This window comes from Pipistrellus kuhlii, unplaced genomic scaffold (assembly GCF_014108245.1).
Source record: "Pipistrellus kuhlii isolate mPipKuh1 unplaced genomic scaffold, mPipKuh1.p scaffold_m20_p_22, whole genome shotgun sequence".
NCBI classification, from domain to species: Eukaryota; Metazoa; Chordata; class Mammalia; order Chiroptera; family Vespertilionidae; genus Pipistrellus; species Pipistrellus kuhlii.
Window position 1 is genome coordinate 8,744,444 of NW_023425521.1, and position 18,895 is coordinate 8,763,338.

Here is an 18,895-nt window from a genome sequence, read left to right on the forward strand (position 1 = left end):
TTCTCAACTGGATTCTGACCTCACTCTTTCAGAGGAGCTTTCTCTTGACCTGATCTCCTGGCAACACATATTTCCTAGTCTCAAGCACACCAAAATGACTACTTTCTGAATTCTGCTTATCCGGAAAACTCTTTCCTTGTTTGATGTTCCACCTTGCCAGTCCTCTAGAAGAGGTCATTCTCTTCCTCACAAAGGATGCAGGAGCTAAAACAATCTAGTTGCTGGTTTCCTACTCTCATGGCATAAAATAATATCAATCCATTTCCCCCCCCCTTTTTTTGAAAAGGCATGGGTAAGGTGATAGTAGAAAAGTGAAGTTTAGAGTTTGTGATTCTATCTGACTATGTAGGAGGGGTTTCCCAAGATAAAGCAAATCTATGATGAACTTAGGGACCTGGTCACAGAAGCCTTGAAATTTTCTTACAATTTGTATTTGAAAATCTACACGCTGAGTCCAGAATGATGCAGGAGGCACCCCCGTTCCTCTAGTTCATCTTTATCCACTCTAATCTTTCTGTATAGCTGCAACTTTACCAGGAATCTCTATTTCTTATTTTTTTCTGTAGCACCTCTCATTAAGAAGAGGTTTGGAGTCTTCCAAAGTGGGTTTCTGGGTGGAATCAGTAGTAGCTCTGTCCATTCTCATTAGAAGGTAGGACACCCTGTCTTAGACTATCAGAAGTTATGTTATAACCAGGCCTTAGATTCTTGAGGGAATGCCATTCTCAGGTCCATAAATATGGCAGCAAAAGAGGCCCTTCCTTGAAATTATGTGAAATCATGGTTGAGTCAGAACTCAAGTTTCCTAGAAGGCTAAGAGTCTTAGATTATCATGAGTCTCATTCAAAGTTCCCCAGGAAATAGGAAATACAATTCTGTCCCCAGGAACTCTGTGTATTCCTTTCTCTGGGGTGGGAGTGTACATATAGTCATCTCCAGGGCCTAGAGACGTCTCAGTGAGGCCCAATGCCCAAAGCTGGCTGAATTTGTGTTTGTTTACCTTCAGGAGAGGACGATTCAGCTAATCTTAACATAACACGGTAATTCTGACATGGAATGTTCTTAAGGAACTTCCTATAGGCCGTGAGTTTTTGTGCTAGGAGGACATGGAGCCCTCAGCTTGAGTTGTGAGCACAAAAAGACTCCATTCTTTTTATTGTTCTTGTCATTCAATGAGTGACTTCAAGCAAATCTTCTAATTGCTGTCTTGGTTGTCTTACCTTTCTCAGAGATAGTGATAAATTATTATTATAGACTCTTAAATCTATGTATATATTAAATATGAAAGACAAGATCAACACTCTTTTCCATGGACTGAAAATATCTGCACTACATTATTCTACTTTGACTTGTCTCATGAATTTTCAGGTCCCACTTAACAGATTCCATGTAGAATCTATGTAACTGCCTAATAGTGGTTAAACTAGGTCTTTAGGTTGATCAGCTACAGGAATGTGTAGGCTATTCTTGCTCTCTTGTTGAGAAGGTGAAAAGCCTGGATTTTCAATTTATGAGCGGGGCACGGAGGGATGGCATTCTCCCTTTGTCTCTAGGACCGAAGAGGAGAACTGTCAAGACTTCGGTAGGTTCCATACGTAGAAAACAGTCAGTGGCTGTTTTGAGGAAACTTCGTTCCTTCTTCCCCTCACCTTATAAAACATGTCCCCCTCTTCCATCAGCTTGCTCAACAGGATGATCATGATGTCTGGTTTGGAGGTGGCCATCGCCCATGTGGCTGGACCTGTAGTGTACAGGATGCATGATGGGTAAAAAACTCATACAATGTAAGGGTGGTAGGAAGCTAGGTGAAAAAAACATCCTGGGGGAATTTCTGCTGAGAGAACAACTTGCTCCACAAGAATTTCCTCATCTTTTGGACCTGGGAGTATCTTAATGACTCCCACTGCCTAGAAGCTGCACTGGACTGTATTCACCTTAAAATAAGAATGTCTGAACTGAGTTTGTACCACAAGAGGGCAGCAAAGTCTGCATACTGTATTTGGGCAGACAATAGCTTAGTTTGGAGTTATTTTAAATTAAAAAAAAAGGGAGAAAGGGTTTACATTAAATATCACTATAAGATTTTAAACATCCAAAAAGAGAAAGTTACTTTATAATTTGGGACTCAAAGGCCCCAACTATTTATTTTATTAATATTTAAATATGCACTTTGCAGAGAGAAACCATTCAAGAGTCTAAAGGCTCCCTTAATTTTTAAGTATTGAGTAGGACTCCTGGATTTATTGTGTACCAGGAGCACAGTCCCAATGTCAGAAAGACATGAGACAAGCCAACATTATTGAGGACTATTTTACCCCCAAAGAGAAAGAAAAGGTTAAACTGATTAGTTTACAGATGCCTGAATTATTTACCAACTAAGCTTTTTAGGGTTAGTTATGAAAAGTTCAAGTTATTCTCTACAACAGTTATTTAAAAAAATCTTCTTTTAAGGTGAAGTAAATTAAAAGATTAGAGGTGAGGGGAACTCATGCAGGCTAAATCAAAGAGGAGAAGGCAAAGCTGACCAAGCCATCAGACCACGCCTGATGCTGACAGCGGTGAAATATACCTCGTGGGCGACTCGGTAACGTCTGACAACCTTCAAAGAAAGGAGAAAACAAAAAGTTGTAGGAGAGGAAAAAAAAATGGATGAAGGTGAAAAAGAAGGAAAAAGCAGCAGTGAGAGGCAGGCAGCAAAAAAGCCAGCATATAAGCCAACCCTTGTCTACAGGTCTGTGGGTGGGGAGCGAATGGGGCAGCAGCAGCAGGGGCTTAAGGATCTGAAGCACATACAGAGCAAGGGAAGCAAAGGCTCACGGCCGTGCAGGGATCCGGGATGCTCACAGGGTGGGGCTGATATAGAGGCACTAGCACTAAGATGTGCTGAAGGTTCAGAGCAGCCTCCTGGGTAAGGCTACAAGGGGCATGGCAGAGAACCATGTGATTTTACTCAGGGTAGTGTAGACCATGGCTCAGATGGCTTTCTCTGGGCCAAGAGCCTTCCTGTTTACTTGGACAGTATTTGGGCCAGGGCAGAGGGGAAACTATATACACTCACACCAAACACCCAAGGCAGCCAGACCACTGGACCAGTCTGGCCTCTGGGCACAGATGGCCAGCACCTTCTTCCTTTTTCCTACCTATCTTGGCTCCTTTCTTCAGAAGAGTGACAACGACGGAAGTGTTCCGGCACCCCACTGCCCTATCCAACGGGCGCATTCCACTGTAATCCACATGCTCGATCATGGCCCCGTGATCCACCAGAAACTGGACCTAGCACATGGATCAAATAGAGGAGTTAACATAAATGCAATGATTCAGCTCCACCTAGGGTTCTGGCTGCTGCCTGCCCTTTATTCAACTGCTGGTCTGAACCAGACTGAGTAGCCATGGTATTTTAGGCCATACCTTTATGCTTGGTCTTTAGTGGTGTTTTGAATTTTTCTGTCCTCTAAAGTATAGCTCCAAGAACTTTACAACCAATGGACACAAAACTCTGGGGAGGGAGGGTATGTTTGGGAGGGGCAATGTTAAAATATGTACACAGATAATAATTTAATTAAAAAAAAAAAAGAAATCACCACATGTAATCCTCAACGCTAGATAGCATTATGGATGGAAAATTCAAGATATACTTGGTTCTAGCTTAAAATTATAAGCTTTGAATGGCAAAGAGCCTATTATTTCCTTGCTAGTTTCAAAGAGAACTTAAGATAATTCTTTTCACACATTTGGTACGTCATAATCATTAAATTAGAGATCAAGTTACTGCACAGGGAACACTCCCCTATCCCTACCACTGTGAAGTTTGTTTAAAGACACTCACCACCTCAGCATCACCATAGAAAGCTGCCAGATCCAATGGGGTTCGGCCATTCTTGTCAGCATGGTCTGTGGCAGCTCCATTATCTACCAGTGAACGTACTACAGAGAGATGACCCTTCAAACAAGCCCAGCTGAGGGCTGTCAACCCTTCTTTGTCCATCAGAGCAATGGAGGCACCTATGAGAGCAAGTATAAGGCAGGGCTGAGGAAACATGAAAATTAATAGCAGAAGGGAGTGTTGAACTTACAGCGTACATTCTGCTGAAGTACAGCTTTTGTTTCTGGCCTGTGAGTTACCTTTCAATAAAAACTGTTAAAAAAAATCGATCCTACAAACTGCTAGTAGAAGAGAAGAAAGTCCAGCTGTTTTACTGGGCATTCCAGGTCCTCCACAATCTATCCCAAGCACAACCTCTGTTCTTTAGTTCCCTACTTCCCTGTGAGAATCCTCTACTTTGGCAAAATGGATGTACTCACTGCCTCAAGAACCTCCCATAAATGTTCCTGAACCCTCACTTTTGGTTATGTTGCTTCCATGTGCAGGATATCTCTTCCCTGCTCCCTCCTGCCCGCCACAAGTTGCCTCACTTCAGCCTATTTCCTAGGAACCATCTCCAATCCCCGTCTTCAAGCTTCTTGTGGTTCACTGTTACTTCCTCTTAAGTTTGCTTAATATGTCACCTTATTCTGTAGTTAATCTTTTAAATTCTCAATGTTTTCTGAACTCAGTGAAAGTTTTCATTTATATAATAGTATAAACTCCTTGACAGAATGTGAGGGAAATGGAGTTATGGAAAGAGACCCAGGACATAGAGGAAATTTAAAGTTTAATTGAACTAGTCAGCCTTCGATACTTCATGCCCACTGTCTAAGCCACTTTTATAGTCTGCATCTGCCTTCAAAATGTCAATTTTCATCTGTAAAGATCAAGCTCAATTGACACATTTTGTAATTAGCCTAAAATTCTATATACACTTGGTTCTCAGCTTAAATTGTAAGCTTCTGGATGGCAAAGAGCCTACTACTTCTTGCTAGTTTCAAAGGGAACCTAAGATAATTCTTTTTACACAGCTGGCACATTATACTCACTAAATTAGAGATCAACTTAGTGGACAGGGAACACTGTTCCTCCGTTTTAACCTTTCAATTACATTACTCCCCTTCCCTGAGCACAGAACATTTTTACTATTCATATTTCAATGTCTGTCCTATTCTAACTCAAATACCTTTACCAGAGCACTCAGGATTCTCTGCTTTTTAAGGTAGTTATTTATCTCTGTTTCATCACTTCCTTACAAGATTATGGACCCTTTGAAAGGGCACAGATTATAGTATATTAATTTTAAAAAATTACTCACATTTCCTGGCATTGAGTTCTAAAAATAACATGGGCTAAGTAACTGTTCATAGAATTTGTTGATTTAGTAAAAGTTTCTGATTTAAGTGTGAAAAATTAAATAGTGCAAAGATCAGAATCTCTGCAGTGGTTAAGGGAGAAGAACTTCCTGGAATCGGTGCCTGATGATCTTCTATTGGAATGTGCAGTGACTTCAAGGTCAATGGCTGAGGAGCTCCTGCCTTTCCAGGAGCCTTGGGTTGTCCTGAGACATTTACTCCTGCCACATCTTATCCTGGGAATCTAGGCACATCCCACTTCCTCAGCCAACTCCCTCTAAGCAGAACTGAGAAGAGGTATCATGAAACCAGGCTTATTTGGTAGCTTGTACTGAGGAAGCAAGAACTTCTTTGCATTCGGGAAGAGCAGTTCTCTGATTCTGACCCCACCTTTTGAGCCTGAGGTTGTGGATACAAATCTTCTTTGGAAGATATAGCTAAAGATCCAGTAAGTGTTTGACCAAGTTGTGGTTTAAAATCTTAGAAGAAACCTCTTCATCCTAACTCATTTACCCTTAGCTGCTCCAACCTGGGCGTGATTCTTCAGGAAGCTGGTTTCCTTGAAGTGTATGTGCTTATGGATAGATGTTTTTGGTCCAGTTTACTAACAGGAGAAGCTAACTAGAATGGAATCATTAAGACCAGTCACAATCACACTACCTCCTGCTTCATGCAAATAAATACTCAAGTTCCACTAAATAGTAGTGCAGAGTCAGCAGTGACCCCAGCTTTTCCACTGCAGAGGCCCTGCAGATAACTGTTCTGCGCAGGTAACTGAGGTCACAGCAATCAAAAGCAATCTGAAATGTTTTGATGGTGGTGTGTATTCTTTAACTTATTTCCCATTCACCAAGAATATGTGAATATTGGTAAATGTCAAAAGGCATTTATTACAAGAGGAGGGTAATAATATCCTGAGTCCTCAAATAGGGCACCATTGTCAGCAATTGTCTTAAACTCCAGCTGCCTTCTTTGGATATAAGAAAAATATTAGTTGTGCAAGACTGCAAAATAATTGATAAAGTTTTTAAAAAATATATATATTTTATTGATTTTTCACAGAGAGGAAGAGAGAGGGATAGAGAGTTAGAAACATCGATGAGAGAGAATCATCGATCAGCTGCCTCTTGCACACCCCCTACCGGGGATGTGCCCGCAACCAAGGTACATGCCTTTACTGGAATCGAACCCGGGACCTTTCAGTCTGCAGGCTGACGCTCTATCCACTGAGTCAAACCGGTCCCGGCAATAATTGATAAAGTTAAAGTCAAAATACAATCACTGGAAGATGACCATTTATTGACTATATATTAAAATGCAAAGTTTGGTGATTATTCAAACTCTTTTTTTTTTAATATATATTTTATTGGTTTTTTACAGAAAGGAAGGGAGAGAGATAGAGAGCTAGAAACATCGATGAGAGAGAAACATCGACCAGCTGCCTCTTGCACACCCCCTACTGGGGATGTGCCAGCAACCAAGGTACATGCCCTTGACTGGAATCGAACCTGAGACCTTTCAGTCCGCAGACCGACGCTCTACCACTGAGCCAAACCGGTTTCGGCTATTCAAACTCTTTAACTTAAGAGTTTGAATCTGTTAATTTAGTTAGAATACTAAAGATCCCTCAAGCCACAAGGATTAATAATACCTTTCTTAACATTTCTTGGAATCCATCCCTGGAAATTATGGGCACTAACAATCCAGCTCTGGCAGCCCAAGACTAACCTTGTGCAAGTAGAAAGTCCACAGTTCCCAGATGGCCTTCAGAAGCAGCCATCATCAAGGGAGTCCGACCTTGCTTGTCTGCCATGTTGACGTCAGCTCCATGGGTGAGCAAAAGATCAACTATCTGCAAGTTCGAGAAACAGGAGCCAATTATACAGGAAGAGCTGCTGAGCAGACACAGGCATGCTATCCCAGACACTGTGTGAACCCCTACCTAACTTTCCACTGCAAGCACCCCTCAAATTCCACACAGTCCTTATACCATGTGATCTGATCTATGACTCTAGTAGGGACAGCTAAATGTGAAGAATTCAACTCTGAATGCTCAACTCAGCCATTAAATAATTAAAAAAAAAAAAGATAATAATGATCAATGACTAAGCAATCCCATAACTAAGCTCCAACACAAGTCACCTCCTGTGTTGGTGCCATTTTACTGACCTCTAGAAGTTGCAAAGCTACCTGCAGTGAATATTTGTGACTGAACTGAATACTATGAGAGTCTCAACTCTTTAGCACTGTTTGGCTTCTACAGCCTTTTTTCTTCTCAAGTACTTTGAAAAGGTTGTTACCTTTTCCATCCTAAGTGTACAAATTAGCATTTATACAGAAACCAAACATCTGGAAAGACTGCATAACTAAAATTTATATACACCACATTTTCTTTTAGCAAATCTCAGACACCTGCAAATAAATGGTTAGCAGGGATCTGTTGAAATATGAACCTCTCCAAGAACTTGTGGATACTGTGAAATGTTCTCTGGAAAAAGGAAATTCTAAGGCAAGGCCAAAAGTAGCCAGTCTTTCTATACAATCTAGATGATTCTGAATGTTAACTTTTTGACATATTCTCAACTGTGGAATATTAATAACAAATACCCAAGTCCTCGAAAGTGATGATTGCTGGGTAACTCAAATTCTGTGATTCTTTTTTTTATCTCTCTCTATGCATTCAAACTTCCCACCTAGAATTCATTCTTGCCTGTGGTCCTGGAAGTAGCTTCCCTGCTTACCTGCCAGTGGCCCTGGCGAACAGTGCTGAATAGGGGCACTGCCCCTCGACGGTTTGGCTGGGCCACTGCTGCCCCTTGTTCCAAGAGCAGACGACATACCTCCAGTTTGCCCCTTCCGGCTGCAGCTGTCAGGGCTAAGGGCAGAGAACACAGACTGAAAACAGGTGGCTCTTGCAATCTCTAATCCTGTGTGTTAAACATGGCAGTATATCTGTGTTTGATTAATATAATTGCTACTTTATCTCCAAGAATGATTTTAGCTACTTTTGTCATGAAAACTTACATGAATAAAACTACATTAAAATGGGCTTATTTATAATATATAGAAACAATTTTAAGTACATATTTACTGAAAAATTACCTTTGATCAAACTTACTTCATTTTATTTTTTCCTACCTTGACTCTCTTTTGGTACCTCTTTCCTAGCTACATATCTTCTGCTGGTCTATGTGTGGCTGGAATGCAGGGAGAAAGGCCTTGGCAAAGTAAGGTCTTGTTTTTAGAATTAGCTGGGGACAATCTGTGGCCACCTGTTCTTGGGCCCTTAAACCCAAGAACCAAAGTTAGAAACTGCAGTCCACGGGCCTTGGGCCAGTTTTTCTTTCCTTCCTTAGTTGAGGCAGACATTTCTAGTATATCTGCAACCATTTTTATATGAGGATCAGAAGTGTTCAAGGTGAGATGAGAGGTGTGACAAAGGCTCTTTTCTTGTCAATATAAAGATGGGGTCACAGATAGAAATTAGCTATCGTGAGTATAAGGGACACAGCAGAAAGAAACTTAAACGGTCTTTCCTTGTTGCTGTTCTTTGTTTATGATCTTTGATGCAGTTGGTATCTAATGAGGGAAGCAATGGATATTTAAATCAAATGGTCATTTATGATCTTTTTCAAGTGTAAATTATAGCATTTTGTCTTTGGCTTGGCCAAATTTATCCACAACTGACTCATGTGCAAAACCAAGACGACCTGTAATTTCCACCAAGATAAACCTTTAAGTAATCTTTTCCTTCCTCAATGATAAGGGCTTAAGAAGGGCAATTTTAGAAGATATGTTCACTCAAACTAGATGCACCTATGCCTTGTCCTATGTGCACTTCCAGTTTTATTTTATTTATTTTAAAACATATATTTTATTGATTTTTTACAGAGAGGAAGAGAGAGGGATAGAGAGTTGGAAACATCGATGAGAGAGAATCATTGATCAGATGCCTCTTGCGCACCCCCTACTGGGGATGTGCCCGCAACTAAGGTACATGCCCCTGACCGGAATCGAACCCGGGACCCTTCAATCTGCAGGCCGACGCTCTATCCACTGAGCCAAACCGGTTCCGGCGTGCACTTTCAGTTTTATTTGAAAAGTCCTAACATTATTTCTGTCCTGTTTCTCACAAATGATAAGTGGCCTGGTTCTACCTGGGGTGAGGGTCATTTCTAAACCACCAATGGATGTGTATAGGTATTGATGGGTCTGACTATTGACTTGATAAAGAAATTTTGTCTCTTATTCTTCAAATCAAAGTGATCTTCCTTCTTTCTCAAGTTTATATTTCTAATAGTTCAGAAACAACAACACTTTAATTCTTGGGTTAGAACATCAGAGCAGTTTAAGAACTTGAATGGACATTATAACATTGTATACCTGAAACTTACACAATGTCATATATCAATTATATCTCAGTAAAACTGGGGAGAGGGTTAAGAACTTGACTGAGTTAGATACTTGTGAAGAATCATAGAATCACCTTGTTGGCACATAAAACAAATAATTTGGAAAATTTCTAACTCCCATGTTCTGATCCCATTTAAAGTAGCCACTAAGTAGGTGACAGGGTTGTAGCAAACTTCCCTTTTAATATCCTCTGTATGGGAAAAGTGGGACAAATACATTATTTTTCACAAAAGAATTTATAATGCCCTAGAAAAAATATGCACAGTATTTCAGAATCAGCCTTTCAGCAATGATGCCAGTTCACAGAATACAGTTGACATGCATAACCAGGGCCCATCTTGAAAACTAAACTTATACTGTCCACTCTAACCTGGAGTTATATCGCTCCGGTTGGCTCATTTCAACCCATTGGATTGCACATTTATACGAGAGGGAATGTTTTATTTGGCTTTTTTCTTTGTTGTATCGTCTTAGGTTATGATGTAATTTGGCAGGAATTCATATCTCAAAGCTGATAGCTGGATATGGTCATTAACACAGCTGGCCAATTTCATCTCAGAGCAACACAACTATGTAAAATGGGATCTGTGCTTTTCAAAATCCAAAAGCAAGGAGTTTCTTTGGCTGGATTTTATAGAAGCCTTATCAAAAACTGTTAAAACTTTTTTTTTGGGAAATAAAAGAAAAAAGATTAAGGTAAAGCCAGTTCTATAAAAACAACAAACTGATTCTCAGTGCAAGCACAACAGTGTGGAGCCAAATCTCTTCCTTCGAGATCAGTAACAAAATTTGCTCGCTAGCTTGTCAGCATCTGATGAGATTATATGACATAAATGGTCCTTTTCCAGATGGAAAAAACTAAGGAGTATGAAGAGGCAGACAGGACATAGCTCAGAGTTGGGGAAAAGCCAGTCTGTTTGGATGGGATGCTGACACTAAATAGAACACAGTGAAGCAAATGGTTCTTTGTTGTTTTTTTTTCAACCTAGAAAGAGTGCAGCAGACAGGCCATGTAAGACCAACGGGAGGGGGTGTTGTGAGACAAACACTGATCACTGCTATCCAAAACATTAATTAAACATTTATTGAGCTACTTGTCAGACACAGTCTCTGCTCTTAAGGAACTCATGGTTCAGTTAGAATCACAGATAAACAAATAAATTACTATACAGTGTGATATATACAACAGAAATAAGTCCATGGAGGTTGGTTGTATGGAGGTGTCACAGGGGAAGAAGAGTTAGGGAAGAGCTTGAGGCTGAAAGAGAATAGGAGACACACAGGCATTCAAAGGCAAGGAGGAGGCATGTTAGGCACAGACAGAGAATGTATAAAGGCAGTGAGGTAGAAAATAGCATGTTTGCCGAAACCGGTTTGGCTCAAAGGATAGAGCGTCGGCTTGGGGACTGAAAGGTCCCAGGTTTGATTCCGGTCAAGGGCATGTACCTTGGTTGTGGGCATATCCCCAGTAGGGGGTGTGCAAGAGGCAGCTGATCGGTGACTCTCTCTCATGGATGTTTCTAACTCTCTATCTCTCTCCCTTCCTCTCTGTACAAAACCAATAAAATATATATTAAAAAAAAAAAGAAAATAGCATGTTTATTGTATATGGAGTAACTGGAGAGATGGGCAATAGATGAGGCTAGAGATCATGACTGGTCTCTTAATACTATAAATAATTAATGTGACAGGTGGTCATTGAAGGGGATAAGCAGGAAAGTGACATGAAGACTGTGGCTCAAAAAGATTGCTTTGTCTGAAATCTGGGAAATGAATCACAAAAGGGTGCGGCTATAGACAAGAAGATCAGTTAGAATGTATTAGCAATAATCTAGGCAAGAGATGATGAGGGCATGAATGAGAGTATCTTCTTTACTCTGGGAACTGGCTTCCTTTGGGCCATGGGATAGCTCAGGCCCTTGAGTTGCTACAAGCTTTTAATGCTGGTCCTAGTTTTGCTCATAAGACAAAGGAGAAGAGGAAGTGATAAATAATCTTGTTACCCTAGTTGCTTTTCTTCTGTGCTGTTCCATAAAAAGTCTGTGAAAACCCTGTGTGATGGAGGGGGTCGGCAAGAGGGTGAAAGCTGAATGTAGGAAGATGCTACCTGGAAGGATAAGAGGCTGCAAAATGGGGACAAAGGCAACAAGGATATTCTGGTGATCTGCTTTTAGAAAATCTGCCATGTAAAAATTGCACCTGAATAGTTCACTGATTCTAAGATTCGCTTTTTTATTTCACATTTTAACACCTCTGAATTGAAATCCCTCTTATGATTGATTTGATAATAAAGAATTGTGTCAGTTTAACTGGTGGAGTTGTTTTTTGTACTGGCACAAAATGTATTGATTATATAGTTTCTTATAGTTACTGATGTCTTAGATTCAATTTAGTAAGTAGTACAGACTGTTAAAGACATCATGACCATCATATTTTTTTCAGGGAAAAATTATGTTGTTTAGAACAAGGTTGCAGTCAACCAGCTGGCTGTAGATCATAGACCTTCATTCCCTATATAAGGGAAACATATATAAGATTTTGTCTTTGGAGGAAACATCACAATTCAATGGATCATTATAAATTGTAAATGATTATGTGCTATAAGTTAGAAAGGAACATGTTTACTTAGTTCCATCACTATAGAAAGAAAAGCAACTCATAGTTTTTGGTGGGTTGTTAGAACATTTTTACATAGCAAAGATATCATTTCTCGCAAATTTTTCTAAGGTCAAATAAATTTATAGGTCTGTAAATTATACTGCAAAATGAATTTCATCCTATGCCATATTTAAATAGCATTTTATGTTTCTAATGCTGAAACTGTTTCATATAAATATCATGTTAAACACAATTCTGATTATAATCAAACTGACACGAAGCTTTGAGTTTTCACAATCTTGAGATATGATAGATGTGTAAGACAATGTAACAAACTTTACTGCATACTTAAAGTATGAAATGTTTTAAAAGTCCTGAGACCAAAAATTTTTATTTTAATAAGCAATTCATAAGATAAAAATGTCTTCCACTTAGTTCACACCCTTCTTGAACATTTTTAGTAATTCTTTTAAATACACAACTAGAATGTGTTAGTCTTGTAATTTTTATCCATTATCACCATTAGACCATTACTTTTTTGTTCTCCCTGTGGTTATATGTGCATGGTCTGACCACGGGAGTCTGCTAGGAGGGATGGCAGCGCTGTGCTGGGGAAGGCTTTGCTGACAGGAACTGTAAACCAGTATGTCCCTTCTGCAGCTCTCGCTCACAACATGCGTACTCCAGGACTGATGTCCTGGCCAGTCTCTTCCCCCAGTCTGTCCTCTGGCTTCCCTCAGGGCGGGGCCCCAGAGACAACAGCCGTTTCCAGCTGCACATTTTCCTTTAATCTGTCACAGGCTCTTAAGCTGCAGCTGCCTGGCATCTGCTACCTTTGGCTCTTACAGAGGGAGGGATTGTTTGAGAAGCAAATTCCTCGGCTTTGGACCATTCTACATAATGTTAAAGAAGCCATGAAACCTATGTAAGATTTTTGCCATGGATGGAAACATTGAAATTCAGTAGGTGATTGTAAATTTTAAATGAATTCAAGTATCTTTTCTTATTTTTAATAATATTCTGACTCTAAGCAAAACACATAGCCTTCTTGTTTGGTAAATATTCTCCCTAACTTGGCAATCTCAATATTGGTCTCCTCCTGGCAAAAATGACACATATCTGTGGTGACTCTACAGTTTTCATTGCCCTGGTTCCATAAAAACACATAGGTTACTAATGTTTCTCCAGATGTTACAGTTTAGACTTGGGGGGAAAGACAATAATCATTTCCTACAAAGGTCACAAGGAAGAGGCTTCTGTTTATGTAGTAAATACCGAGCAACACAGAAATCACTTTGCTATAGACAGAGATGGCATGTGGCTGCGCTTTACAGGGTGGCACCTTCATGCCGCCAAGACCAACTTGACTCATACTGTGTCAAGTACCACTCTGCCATAGCACTTTGGTGAAGCCAGAGTCGTAGATAAAAATGTAATCTCCTGGTTTATAACTACAGGTGAAGAGAGTTATTTTGATGAGAGAATTATTTATTCCTAACGGTTACAAGGATAACATCAAAAAAGAGAAAGGCCACAACTATTTTCTGCTCTGGTTTGGCACATTGTAAGGAAACTTTCAGTCTTTTAAAAATATTTGGAAACAAGAGCAGGGAAAAGTTTTGTTTGAAAGAAGACTCTGGTGCTAATAGTATGGGGAATCCAAAGGGAAGGCGAATTGAAAGAGGGAAATTGCTTGACTTTTTACTTTGGCTGAATTGGTCTCCAATACAAAAGCCACCAGAGAGATGCCTAAGGTGTGCCAGAGAAAAAATGAGGGTGGGGCGATGCAGAGAACACCTCTGCACACATACAACACATACATGAGAGAAGAGAGTGATGTCCATGACATGTACCTGTCTCTCCCCAGAGACTGTCAAAGCTGTTGATCTGTGCTCGCTCCACTTCCTCTTCATCTTTTTCTGGAAGATCAAGTAGGTAGGAGACAATCTGAAACAAGAAGTTGTGTCAGCTCAACTTCAGGTGGAAAACTATGCTACTGACACTAGCCTGTGAGGTTGGAAAGCTACTTGGATGACACAAGTGTTATGAAATCTCTTGCACACAAAAGGAACAGAAGTGCCTGGCCTAGCAAAGAACCCGAAGCCGCCATGATGAGCATTTGTTCCTAACCGGCACAGTTTACATGCTTCTCTGAACACAATTCACTTATATAGCATGTGATTTTTAAAAATTACATATTTCTTATATTTAACTTAAAGAAGCAACCCTTTATCCTCCCAATAAAAATACCAAAAAAACAGAAAAACCAATCATTAAACAAAACATAAAATAAATATGGACAACCTTAGGGCTTGTACAATAGGTCTTCAGAGCAGAGCAATTATCTCCTTTAAGTATAAGGACTGTTTTGGGGACATGGGGGAATGGCTGCAAATTAGAAAGGAAAGTGACAGCTCTGTTCCCAGAAATTTGGCTGTAGAGAGTTTTAAAAAGCCTCACAGAGATAATAAAATTCCAGTTTTACTTAATATTCCCTAGGTGACATGTTAGGTCAGTTGATAGGGTAGCTGTATCACTGAAGCAACTTATGCAGTGGTGAGCTGACTAGTACTGGCCCATGAAAGCTGAACTTTAAATTTCAGGACTTTTGCAAGCCCGATGTTAAACAAAGATGTTTGTTAAAAGTTAAATCACAATTAAATTATATTTAAAACAAAAGTTAAAAAATAAAATCTTGTAATTTCCTGATTTAACTGTTTTACAATTATTTATGCTCTTGAGATGATTTATATCTACTGTGTCTGTATGATGAAAATATTACAGAATGGTGTGCTACTGTGTACACCACATGTGTCAAACACAAGGCCCGCGGGCCAAATCCGTCCCGCCAGGCCTTGCAATGTGGCCCGCACCGTGCTGTCATCACTGCACTCCGCTGTGTTTCCATCACAATGACAGTTTATGACTGTTCAGTAAATCATTTGGCCCGCGATTTAGGCTGGATTTTAGATTTTGGCCCCTTCTCTGATTGAGTTCGACACCCCTAGTGTACACCTTTGTGTTCAGTGATGTCACATTGGTAGCTTGAAATCGGCCATGGAAGAAGTATCTACACCCTGAAACTGGCAAACATTACAAATCAGGATTTGATTTAGTGCTAAAGTTGAAAGAACTTCCAGTTTTAAGAACATAATTTGGATGAGGGCAAAAAGTAGTTTAATAATAGGTCACATATCAGATTTAATGACAATAAAATTACTGGGTAAATTGGGGTACAAATTCCATTTATAAAATCGTGGTGGATTTGCATGATAGCCAATTTGCTAGGTTGGCAATGACACAAATTTAGCAAACATCAACATTAGCATTCAATTAAGAGTATTGTGCTCATCATTTGTAAACTGTATACTTCATGTTCTTTGTATCAGTGAAATTTATAATAAATTTAAGTATAGTCATACATTAGTTAATGATGGGCACATGTTCTCAGAAATGTGTTATTAGGCGATCTTGTCTTTGCCTGAACATCCTAGAGTACACTTAACAAAAACCTAGATGCTTTAGCCTATTACACACCTAGGCTATATGGTATAGCCTACTGCTCCTAGGCTACACACCTGCACAGCACATTATTATACTGAATACTGCAGGCAACTGTAACACAATATTAAGTATCTGAATATCTAACTACAGGAAAGGTACAGTAAAAATACAAAATGAAAGATAAAAAAATGTTGCATCTGTATAGGGCACTTACCATGATGGCGCTTTCAGGACTCAAAGTTGCTCTGGGTGAGTCAGTGAGTGAATGGTGAGAGTATGTGAAGGCCTAGGGTCTCACTACTGTAGACTTTATAAACACTATACACTTAGGCTACACCAAATTAAATTTTTTTTCAATAACTTTTTAACTTTATAATTAAAAAACACACTTTCAACTCTTGTATTAACAGTTAGGTTAAAACACAAAGACATCGTATAGCTGCACAAATTGGAAAAATAAAAAAGGAGACATATGTACTACTATTTGTAATACTTTAAACAAAAAAAGAAAAAAAATTAAAAAAAATATTTTCTTTATGTCCTTATTCTATAACATTTTTCCTATTTTTAAAATTTAAAATTTTCTATTTTTAAACTTTTTTTTTTTGTTAAAAACTAAGACACAAACACACACATTAGCCTAGGCCTACACAGGGTCAGGATCATCACTATCATTGTCTTCTACCTCCACAACTTGCCCTATGGAGTGAAATAGGGGTGAAACAGTAGTGAAAGGATGGGGAGGAACTGGATTAGATAAATTCCAAGGTCCTTTCCAATTCCCACATTCTGTGCCCATAATTCTAGGTACCTTGGGAAGGTGTTCAGGGGCAATAACGTGTATAGAGCTGTCACCTCCTATGAAAACAATGTCTTTTTCTGGAACATCCCCTGAAAGACCTGCCTGAGGCTCTTCTTAAGGACTTGTCATTCTTTTCAGAAATAAGTCCGTGGTGGTCTTTAAAAAATTTTTATTTTCTATCATAAATTTGTCTATCAGCAGATACTGCACTATTAATGAAAATTTTTTTGGTGTTAGAGTCCATATTTTCAAACTTTCAAAGGAACTTATTGAGGTCTTCAAAAGCTTCTATTTTTCTTAGGGATTCTTCTTCTCTTTCTTCTGCAATTCCTTTCATCTTGCCTCTTCTTCAGTTATGTATTCCTGTTCTAGTTCCAACAACTCCCCATTAGTCAGTTCCTTCGGAACTACCCTTAGGAGCGCCTCGGTTCCATCAGCACCCACATCCAGGTTAAAGTGTTTGCCATCTCAGCTACAGCCTTGTTGATTTTTGCAACCTTCACATCCTTGGCAAATCCTTTGAAATCAGGGACAAACCTCTTGAGTGTCTTCTTCCAATGCCATTTCTATACTCCTTGGTTACATCACCCCCAGCCAAAGCAAAGGTCTTAATGCAGCCATAGACACTGTAATCCTTCCGGAAGTGCCCCAGTGTCTTCGACACTTGCAGCAACAGCCTGGGCAAAGGTTCTCCTTAGGTAGTAGGCCTTAAAAGCTGCTATAACTCCTTGATCCATTGGTTGATCAAAGTGGTGATGTTTGGAGGAAAAACATCACTTTGATATTGGGATGAAGATCACCAATAAAAGGAAGATGTCCGGCATCATTATCTACAATAAACAAAATCTTGAAAGCATGTGATGCTCTGAATAGCACTTTTCCATTTTGCTGGCATAGTAATTCAGGAGGGCATCTTGGAAGAGGAACTGGGTCATTCATAACTTTATTTGCTCCTGTAGTACATTGCCAATGTCTGCATATTGATATGCTTTAAGTGGCATCTTACTGTGCCAGATCACAAAGAGTTTCTTCCAATTTGTAGCCTGAAGCATTGCCCCCAGGCAAGACTGTCATCCTGTCCTTAAGAGCCTTGAAACCTGGCAGTCACTTGGTCTCCTTATGTGTGAAAGTCCTTTCAGGCATCCCTTTCAGAATAGGGAGGTTTTGTCCATATTGAAATTCTGGCAAGTAATTTTCCTCCACGATCAGCTTATCTAGAGTTTCCAAAGATTCCTCAGATGCCTTCACATTAGCACTCACAGACTCACCACTCACTTCTGCATTATGAATAATGATTCTTGAATCATTTAAGCTACCCAGAGCTTGCAGTAAATTCAACATTGTAGTTGGGTCCAGACTTTTCTTTCAACATTGCAAACAAGCATTTTGCTTTGGCCATGATCATCATAGTGCTGAGAGGGATACGCTTATGTGTCTGATTTACATTCTAGGTCATTAGAAATTTCTCCATGTCTGATAAAAGACCCTTTTCAAATTTTTAGTCTGGTTGCCTTCAATGAAGCAGACCCTTTAACAACTTCTGACGTGTAGTTCTTGTTCTTAAAGATGGAAGCTATAGTGGAATGGGGCATGCCTGACTGGTGAGCACTCTTAATTTTGTTTCCAGGTCAATCACTTGATGTGCCCTCTACTTGGCAACATTAGCAGTAAATTTAGGGGCCATAATGAACAAAACAACATGAGATTAAATCAAGCACAATTGAAAATGATGTATTTGATCCCCTGGTTGAATCAAAAAAGTGGTGAGGTGATAAACACAAGATGAGTGAGGCTGCTGATGGAATAATATGCATAATGTTTTACACCAAACTTTTTTTTTTTTTACAAGTAGAAAGAGTACACTCTAAAATAATGATAAAATATAGTACGCAAAACACTTAAACCAATAACACTTATTATCATTAGTAAGTATTATGTACTGTACATAACTGTATCTGCTTTACTTTTATACAACTGATAGAAGTTTGTTTCCACTAGCATACCACACACACATGAGTAATACATCACACTACAACATTACAATGGCTATGACATCACTAGGTGATAAAAAATTTTAGCTCTGTTATGATCTTATGAGACTACACTCATATATGTGGTTTGTCGTTGACCAAAATGTCATTAGGTGGCACATGTTAGGTGGTGCATGACTGTATGTATGCTCTTGTCTCTGTCTCTCTTTCTCTCTCTCCTTCTTCCCCCCCCTCTTCCGTTCCACTCACTCTCCTTCCCATAGCTGATTGTTAACATTTCTTAGTATACTACCAATTCCATATATTTTGCCACTATATTATTACTATCATAATTAAATAAGTTAGCAAAAATATCGTTTGTATAGTA

General features: G+C 39.4%; 1 protein-coding gene across 8 annotated transcripts in view; it reads right to left on the minus strand.

Annotated features, from left to right (window-relative positions):
* The window catches only part of TANC2 (tetratricopeptide repeat, ankyrin repeat and coiled-coil containing 2), a 247,611-nt gene that overhangs the window by 12,008 nt on the left and 216,708 nt on the right, over nucleotides 1-18,895 (minus strand). For 5 of the 8 annotated variants that reach the window (XM_045586331.1, XM_045586332.1, XM_036450637.2 and 2 more), the window contains 7 exons: nucleotides 14,085-14,178; nucleotides 7,962-8,095; nucleotides 6,949-7,072; nucleotides 3,827-4,002; nucleotides 3,141-3,273; nucleotides 2,570-2,599; nucleotides 1,650-1,741 (listed from right to left, as the gene is read on the minus strand). In XM_045586331.1, coding sequence (XP_045442287.1) covers nucleotides 1,650-1,741; nucleotides 2,570-2,599; nucleotides 3,141-3,273; nucleotides 3,827-4,002; nucleotides 6,949-7,072; nucleotides 7,962-8,095; nucleotides 14,085-14,178 — 783 coding nt within the window. The remainder of the gene's footprint in view (nucleotides 1-1,649; nucleotides 1,742-2,569; nucleotides 2,600-3,140; nucleotides 3,274-3,826; nucleotides 4,003-6,948; nucleotides 7,073-7,961; nucleotides 8,096-14,084; nucleotides 14,179-18,895) is intronic. The other 3 variants (XM_036450640.2, XM_036450644.2, XM_036450641.2) reach the window with 1 other exon arrangement.